We start from the raw sequence: 10,000 nt of genomic DNA, 5'->3' as shown, positions 1-10,000 counted from the left end.
TATATATATATATATATATATATATATATATAATATATATACATATATATATCTATATATATATATATATCTATATATATTATATATATAATATATATATATATATATATATATATATATATATATATATATATATATATATATATATAATATATTATATATATATATATCATATATATATATATTACATATATATACATATATATACATATATATACATATATATCTATATATATATTATATATATTATATATATATATATATATATATATATAACATATATATCATACACATACACATATGTGTGTGTGTGTGTGTGTGTGTGTGTGTGTATGTATGTATGTGTATTGGTATCGATATATTATTGTCACTGTTATTAATATTAATGAAAATTATTGTCAGCAGGACACACTTGATATGGATGAAGATGACCTTGAGGAAGAGGAGCAGCGTCTGGGAACGTCTTTGTCCTCACTGATGGATGCTTTAGACAAGGCAGAGAACAAGTTGTCAATTGTAAGTGTTGTTTGGTTGCTTAATTTGATGCTCATGATTCAGGAGAAGAATTTACCTCAGGTTTTATATGTATGGGTGTATTTATATATATATATATATATATATGTTTATAAATATAAAAGTTTATATAGATAGATGTATTGCTAGACATGTGCATGTTTATTATATTTATATGTATTTTACTGCTTCTTGTTCCTTTTGAATATGTTTCATTGTCATATTTCAGAAAATAGATGTGAACCCTTACATTTTTTATGCTCCTTCATGCTACTCTGTGACAAATATCTCCATAGATATATAATCACTGGAAGTTACCAAGATGAGAAATATCAAAATATTTCATAATGCAGAAAATACCAAATTGGATTAACCATCTTTTTTCATTCCTTTATGTCACAGAATTCAAAATCAGTTTCATAGTAGCCATCTTGTGTGAAAGGTGCAGTTTAGTAGAGTTTGATGCAGTTTTAAATTTCATAAGAACAATACTAAAGCCCTAGACATCCTACATAGGCCTGTAGTACTGCCCTCATCACTGGTATGCCCCAGGTACCAAAACAAGTGCACAATAAGATTTTATTATCCCTGTTGGCAGTACAATGCACACTTTGCAATGCCAAGTTCTTAAAAAGAAAGTGCAGGTGCAACTTCCCACTAAGTGATTTCAAAGGCACCTTCCTTGAGCACAGCTACTACGACCCACAGGGCGTTGTAAATTTAAATCAGTGATCCATGAATGGTTCTCCCAGTACTAAGAATTAACCACCACCAGGAACTTGAAATATTAACTGTAGCTTTGTTTTGTGAGTTGTCTATATATATAAATGGCTAAAAAATTGCTCAGCCACCAAGGAGTCAATTGATAGACCTATTTGTAGGCCTGTTTGCTAGGTGTACTTCACTCTCCATATACAGAAATACCATTGAGCTAGGCTTTATTTATGACCAGTTGGTAAATAAAGGTTTACAGGCTACTGAATTAGTCTCTCTCTCTCTCTCTCTCTCTCTCTCTCTCTCTCTCTCTCTCCTCTCTCTCCTCTCTCTCTCTCCTCTTCTCTCTCTCTCTCTCTCTCTCTCTCTCCTCTCTCTCTCTCTCTCTCTCTCTCTCTCTCTCTCTCTCTCTCTCTCTCTCTCTCTCTCTCTCTCTTCTCTCTCTCTCCTTCTCTCCTCCTCTCTTCTCTCTCTCCCCCTTTCCCCACCTCCCCCCTCTCTCCCCCTTGATGACTGTTACTACATACTCTCTCTCTCTCTATTGTTGTAAAGTAAGACTATAGGTATAAACAATTTTCCAAGGTTCTATCTTGCTAGATCATGTAATATGAATGTTTTGTAGAACTATCAGAGTGCAGTAGTCCTGAAAAGTCATAAAATCATATGATGACCTTGACAGCAATGATGACCAAGGGCATAAGTATGAAATATTTGCCTGGGCTTTATCCTGAACAGACAAATGGTGGATATTTTCTAGACCTAGCACAGGGTAGGAGGGGTAGCCACCCCCATCTTAACAGGGATAAGATGCTGTGCCCCCTAATCATCCCAAAATCTTGGTGTGTAATTAGTGTAAAATATTATGTTAGCATGATACCAGAAAGTCCATGTGAACTAGAAAGTGAATCAAACCTCAGTGAGATGAGTGGTGGCACCAGCATACAGTGATCCACATACCTAGCAACATACTTATTCACTAATTTTCCACATGTTTTAAATGTAGTTAGTCATCATTTCAATGAAAAATTGGTAGATTTTGAGATAATTCTTCTCCCTAGAGTTAAGCAAAAAAAAATGGAATATGACTGAAAGGGAGATAAAAAATATTCAGAACATGATGGAAACCACTTGAAAAATATTTTGATATTACCAAAGGGACAGGGAGTAATTTTTCAAAAATTGTCCAGTTTGATTTATGAATTCTAGGAATAAGTATGAAAAGAAACAGTTGAATTACTAGTATTGTAAAAATCCTGTAACAGATGGTAACTGGAATACATATTTTATGAGACACTAGCTGAGGTACTTGAATTCTGCTTCATTATTACTAGACCTAAAACTTAATTATGTTTTGATTATATTTCCCAGAAATGATCTGCTCCATAATGTCTTCAAATTAGATCCCTCTCTAACCGTTAAATAACATCTCATTTAAGGCAAAGAAGGAAATGGAGACCTTGGAGGAATTCCTGGACAGTCAGCTGAAGGAGATGGAACACACAGCTACTCATAACAAGGAATCAGAGGAGGCAGGCACACAGGACAAGCTTGAATGGGAATACCAGGACCCCACAGAAGGGATGTCCCAGACCCCAGAGAACCTGCAGTCCGATGTAGAAGGTACAATGGTCCATTCCCATCATGCTACACCTCTCTTGACTTCTGAGGATAGATCTGTTGCTTCTTCTAAACCTCCTTCATCTTCTCTGTCTCCTTCATCATCATCATCATCAATATCTTCATCCTCTTCCTCATCTTCATCAATTTTAATGAGATCAGGTTCTTTAGATTCCACTGAATCTCTTTCTCAGTCTTTTCTCTCCTCTAAACCTTCTTCAAGCTCATCATTTTCATCTGCTTCCAAAACCTCTAGTGCTTTGAAAAATGCACCTTCACATGCTAGAGAAGCTTCTCATATATTCTCTAATACAGATTCTTCCCCTGTATCCTCTGACTCACAAGCTGAGCTTCCAGCTTCTCCATCGTCATCAAGACCAAAATCCTCTGCAGATCCTATTAAGTTGTCCTTTTTCTCATCACCTTCATCATTTGGATCTGCAGAATCATCATCCCCACCATCAACACCATCATCAACACCATCACCACCACCACCACCACCACCATCATCATCATTATCATCATCTCGACCATTATCCCCACAATCACCAACACAATTGAAAGCACCAACATTCAGATCTTTTCCATCGTCCTTTGCACCCAAACTTTCTAAATCAAGGCCCTCATCCCCTACACCTCAAGCAAGATCTGACCCATCCTCCTCAGCCTCCTCTACCCATGTACATTTTCCTTCTGCTAAACTAGAAGACTCTATGTCACAACCAGGTGCTAAATCAACAGCTCTATCTCCTGGTTCCAAAAAAGAGCGTTATTCTTCATCTTCTCCATCTGTCACCAATGATAATCCAACTGGCCGTAATCTCTATCCTTCTTCGAACTTAGGAAAAGTGTCAAAGCGCAGACAGCGAAAGCTGCCGCGCACTAATGTTATTCAAGGAGCAGGACAAGGTAGATGTCTCAATGTTGCTGTGTCATCGTGCATGAGGAAAATGAGTATTTTATTTGATTGATATCCCAGTATATACAGACTAACTCTGTTGGTGAGTAGATACTTTTGTCAGGATCCTGTAGAAAAGAGTTTGCTTTTGGACAAATAGGATTTGTATATCAGTACTTTGACATAAAATTGGATGTTTTGCTTTCAAAATAATATATGCAAATGCTAAATTTGATTTAACATTGGAACACATTGTACCTACCGGTCCCCTATCCAGAGATACCCATGTCTTCTTCCCACTACTGGAGGCCTTGGAGTCCATTCTCTTGCAAAAAACACTTATCATCATTTCATGATATTTTTCCCTTACATCTTTCAACAAACCATCTTGTCTAGTGTTAACCCCTTGGATCCAGGTGTTTCACAGCAGTCACATGGGACAAAATACAGACATTAGGCTAACGTGAACAGGCCCTCTGTCAGGTGCATAGCTTGTAGGCTGGGCACACGTGATCACTCATGTTCAATGACAAGACTCTATACCTCCCCTTTGCAAAGTTATTTTCTCTTTTTCTGCATAAGCATTTTTAGCTTTTTTGCCATTTTTAAGTGTCCATATTTGTTATTTGATTTGCTTTATCCAGAGGGAAAATAAACAATTTTCCTTGCACAGACTCCATATCTCTCTGGATATTCTATAACTCAGTGCAAGAATAATAACAATAAGTAACTTTCCTCCCTCTCCCATAATATTCAGTTTTCTATAATACATACAACCTGTGCTGCCAGTCACTGTGGCCAGGAATAGGATACTGAGCATGGAAATAGTGTTCTCCTTGGAGCTGGCACTCATCCAGTCATGGCTCACAGACACTACATTCAACACTTGTTTATCAATGGTTATAATGCAAAAGCCCCTTTCAAAACATAATGCATCTAATCACCCTCCAAGAGGTTTGTGCACTTGTGGTGTGTCATTCCCATCACTCTGTCCTTCAGTTGAAACTTACAATGGCAAGTTCACATCACCCGACCCACAGCCAATTTTCCCATGACAGCATGGTCACATCCCCTGCCCCACAAGCTAGATTTTTTCATTACATGATGGTCATGTCATCCAGATTGAAGGGGTTAATAGAAACAGCTGTGAGGTTCATCTTGACTTCTGCAAAGCCTGGGCTCTTTAGGCTTTTAGCATTTCTCTTGGAGGGCTCTGACATGGGGTAACAAGAATAATTCTTTTCTTTTCATACAAGTGTACAGACATATTACTTGGCTATAAATGAAACAGTTTGACATAAACACAGAACTGTAGGAGAACATTCTTGATCTCTAATTTTATTTTAATGTTTTATTATTAACATTTAAGTCAACCTTCTCACCCATGCAAATATAATGAATACTCTGCAACGTCCAGTATATTTTATCTGCAAGCCTTTTACTAGAGTTCATACACTATTCTAGCGAGTGACATAAATTTGCATTATTCTTTACTTTATTTACTTTATAGTTTGGTACTCCTCCATAAAACATTTTGCATGTTATACACTTTCTGCATGTTGCAACATACAAAGATATATAATTTTATTTGTCTGTTAATTAAGAGAGTATAAATGATTTTAGTTAAAATACAGATTAGCCATTTAATAATTGTCATGTAGAGATTATTATTAAAATTAGTCATCAATGATGCAAGTGACAGTAATTTTATGTTTGTTTGTTTCTTTTCTTTTCTTTTAACCCCTTGGATCTGATATACATTACCATCATGGCATAAAAAAAAATTGGCCGAGGGCTGGGTGACATGAGCATAATGTCGTGGAAAATATTTGGCTGAGGGCCAGGATGATGAGAACACTCAAGCTGCAGACTGGGATAACAGGAACATGCTATGAGCCATAACTGGAAGAGTGTCAGCTCTAGGGGGGAAATTATTTCCATGCTTAGGATTCTATTCCTGCCCACTGTGATCAATAGTGCAGGGTGTATTACAAAAAAAAAAGAAAAAAGACATAAAATGGTATTTATTGATTTTATTATTGCACAGTTATAGACTATCTAGAGAGATGATATGGAGTCTGTACAAGGAAAGCATTCTATTACCATCTTAATACTGCATATCAAATATAGACCTTGGAAAATGGCAAAAAACCTGTGCAGAAAAAGAGATAGTAACATAGCTAAGGGGAGGCAAGGAGTTTTGACACTGTGCGCCTGGCCTATAAGGACCACACCCAGGAGATTTGCCTCTCAAGTAAGCCCAGATAATGAGCCACATACGGGCAGCAAAGCACCCAGATCCAATGGGTTAAGGGGGAGTCTAAGTTTTGTCTAATCACCAACTTGTCACCACACCTATCTTTTCTCTCTTTGTGTCATTTTGCTGATTGTTATAGCATAGGTTGTGAAAATGCATCATGGACATAGCTCAATATGTGGGAGATGTTTATGAAATGTCAGTACTAATAGGTTCACAATGAATATATATATATATATATATATATATATATATATATATATATATATATATATATATATATATACATTTTAGAGGTATGGGGAAATATATACTTAAATTGAATGCAGTAATTTTTGGGATGTCATTTAAAATAAAGAAGGAAAGAGGGAGCAGCAGATAACAGTAAATGATGGATGAATATAAATAAGAAACTAAACCTCTTCTTTTCACTCCAGATCCAACTAAGAGTAAAAGTATAATGAAGAATGCTGATAAAGTAAGTATATATCTGTAATTTGCTTAGATTTACTCTAAATGATAATCTATTATATAATGATGGACTATAAGTTTTATATCAGTAAATATGTATATAAATCCATGTCTAGATATACATATACATAAAAAAAATATATAGAGATATTATATATATATATATATATATATATATTATATATATATATATTAATATATATATTTATATATATTTATTATTATTATTATAGATATTTTATATATATTATATATATTATATTATATATATATAATTTTATATATTATATATTATATATATATATTTATATTATATATATATATTATATATAATATATATATATAATTATATTATATTATATATAAATATATATATAATATATATATGATTATATATATTAATATATATATATATATATATAAATATATATTATATATATTTATATAAATAATATATATATATATATATATATATTCATATGTATTATTATTATGTTATGTGTTTATATATATATATATTATATATTATATATTAATATATTATATATATATATATTTATATATATATTTATATTTATATTATTATTATATATATTTATATATATATTTATATATTATATATATTTATATATTTTATATATATATATATTTATATATTATATATATATATTTATATATATTATATTATATTTTTTATATATTTATATATATTATATATATATTTATATATATTATATATATATATATATATATCTATATATATATCTATATTTATATATATATATATGTATATATATATATGTATATATATATATATATATATATATATATTATATATATATATATATATATATATATATATATATATATTATATATATAAATTCCTGTCTCTTTATCATTGTTCTATTTTTACCTCATATATAATTTTTTCAGAAGTTGGGAAGTACTCGACAGTTAAATATTTTGAAAAACAAGGTTGACGATGAATCCCAAAAGTCGAAATTGGAGCAGACAATTAAGGATCGACTACAGAAATTAGGCCTAGAGAGACTAGGTAAGGCGGAAGAATGGCATGAGTGTATTTTCTGTGTTGATTATAATTGCCTATGTGTTTTAAGTGAGAGATTATACTTGCCTATGTGATTAAAGAGAGAACTAAGTTTCTGAAATGAGAATGGCCTGAATTCCAAAGGTTGTAGTATTGATTGCATGTAATTTAATTAATACCATGATAATTTTGGTGGAATGTAGGAGCCACATAATTCATAATTTTTGTAAGACTTGCTAAGGGGATGGGCATGAAAAGTGAGATTGTGCAGGCCAGTCTTGCATTGTCTTTAAGAAAATATTACCTTAGATGTCTTCTTCTTCATCTCCTTTTCCTTTTTTTTCTTCTTCTTTGCATCTTCTCTTCTTTTGTTGTTTTTTTCTTCATCTTACATTGAAGAAAGAAAGGGGTGGAAAGAGAAAAAGAGGAATAGAAAGGGAGAGAGGGAAGGAGAGAGAAAAAAAGAGAGAGAGAGAGGGGGTATGGATATATATAGTAATATAGATATATAGTCCTTTATCTGTTCTGAAACCCTTTGGTGGTATTTGGGATTCTCCAACACTTCCCTACATTCTCTCTCTCTCTCTCTCTCTCTCTCTCTCTCTTTTCTTTCTTTCTTTCTTTCTTTCTTTCTGTTTTTTCTTGCTCTGTCAGTTATGTCTTCTTTTTTACAGGTAGGAAGGTTGAGGTCAAGATTTTAACACCAAATTCTTTGGAAGAGGAAGACTCGAATAACCTACTCCTGTCACAAGAAGAGACAGAGGCGTTTCAAAATATGATTGTCAATCTATTGGTAAGCTGTTTTAAAATGTTGGGAATATGAACAAAAAAAAATGTAAATATTTTTCATATCTGATTTATCTTAAGGTTTTAAGAAATATGAAGGAAGCATCTACCCCCAAAGCAGGTTAATGTATGTATACAAAAATTGAGAATGAATAATTTTGCAAGGCAGTTCATTTTTCCAGTTTTAGGTCTTCATCAGAATGACATATTATGATTTTGGTTTCCTCTTGTTGCTATTTATCATTCTAAGATAAGTTCTGATCAGGATTTCAGAGAACAATGATTTTTCATATATGAAGATTAGAAACAAGTTTCAGGCTTACACCCCCCTTCTTTTATTCCCCTCCCCTTTTTCATTGCCCTTTTTCAATTTTATTTTTGGTTTCTCTGTCTCCCCCAGTGTCTAAATATCAGTTTCATGTAGCACCATTTTAGGAAAGGATATGCAGGGAGAGAGGGAAGAAGGCGTGTGGAAAGAAACTTATTCAGTTAATCTTCGTTATTTTCCAGAGTGCAAATGCGGAAGAGCTAGAAGAAAGAGAACACCACAGAAAGTTAGAGAAGAACTACGGCTTCAAATTCAATGACAATAAGGAGGCTGAGGAAGATGAGTGAATGTGAATCTCTTGGGAAATTGTACTGGTTTGATTTTATTTATTGTAAGCTTCATTTTGGGATCTCTTCAGCTTCTGATGTCATGATCATGTTAATCTTTTCACCCTTTTTATCATTGTACAAGGCATCCATATTAGCATTTAGATTATTTTGATTTTCTTTTTGTACAACTGTATGTTGTTGAATTTTCATGTTAATCTGATTAAAGTCATTAAAACAAATTATATAGTTAAATATAAAGGCTGTAGCATTTTACATCATCAGTCAGTCTAAATCACAACAGTATTTACAAAAATGAGAAAGGAAATTTCTGATTTAATACAGGAGAAAGAAATATGTATGAATAATTTAGAAAACTATACCATCTTGCTATATCTTGCTTTATATTATTTAGGAATTTTGTGTTTGTGAAAATGCATCTTCATTAAGCAAAATCTCTGAAGTATTTGCTAAGGATATTTTTTATTTTCCAGCCTTATATGAAACTTATAGATAGCTCAATATATATTTATATGTAGATGTTTAAACACACAGACACACACACATACAGATATAAAGACTGAACAGATGAGCAATTACAAGCAGACAAAAAATACACATACACACCACACACAGTTTTGTCATTGCATTTTGATGTTTCCCATTGCAAATTACTGCACCACTTACAGATTATATAGATATGGAAAAAGCATGTTACCTCAGTCAGATCATTCTAAAGTATAACATTTTATACCAGATCTATTACAAGTACTAAAAGGATGATTTACAGTCCATTGTGTAAGTTCTCATTTATATTCTAATACTAAATACAGGTATTATCACTGGGACTGTTAATCCCGAGATATCCATATGTATCATAGCCTTTCCTGTTGTTTTCTGGAATGATTTTTCTAGTCAGTGTCTATCCAAGTATTAGTTCATTAAAAGGAGTATATGTATACCTGCATTATCAAGGATTTAAAAGAAATCATGAAGTACTTCTAAGAGATGTTGATGTGTAAATTGAAGCTCAACTTGCGATCATCCATTCCTTGGCTTTGATAATAGCCAAGTGCATAAGAGCAATCTGTTTTTATATTG

At 32.5% G+C, this 10,000-nt stretch overlaps 1 protein-coding gene across 1 annotated transcript in view; it reads left to right on the top strand.

Annotated features, from left to right (window-relative positions):
* Positions 1-10,000, top strand: part of LOC119579507 (protein OS-9-like) — a 27,817-nt gene that overhangs the window by 17,373 nt on the left and 444 nt on the right. Inside the window, exons 10-15 of the mRNA XM_037927367.1 lie at positions 406-516; positions 2,664-2,847; positions 6,437-6,477; positions 7,405-7,525; positions 8,194-8,312; positions 8,816-10,000. The exon at positions 8,816-10,000 is cut by the window's right edge and continues 444 nt beyond it. Coding sequence (XP_037783295.1) covers positions 406-516; positions 2,664-2,847; positions 6,437-6,477; positions 7,405-7,525; positions 8,194-8,312; positions 8,816-8,920 — 681 coding nt within the window. The 3' untranslated portion in view covers positions 8,921-10,000. The remainder of the gene's footprint in view (positions 1-405; positions 517-2,663; positions 2,848-6,436; positions 6,478-7,404; positions 7,526-8,193; positions 8,313-8,815) is intronic.

Source organism: Penaeus monodon, chromosome 12 (genome assembly GCF_015228065.2).
Source record: "Penaeus monodon isolate SGIC_2016 chromosome 12, NSTDA_Pmon_1, whole genome shotgun sequence".
Taxonomy (NCBI): Eukaryota; Metazoa; Arthropoda; class Malacostraca; order Decapoda; family Penaeidae; genus Penaeus; species Penaeus monodon.
This window is presented reverse-complemented; position numbering and strand designations above follow the sequence as displayed.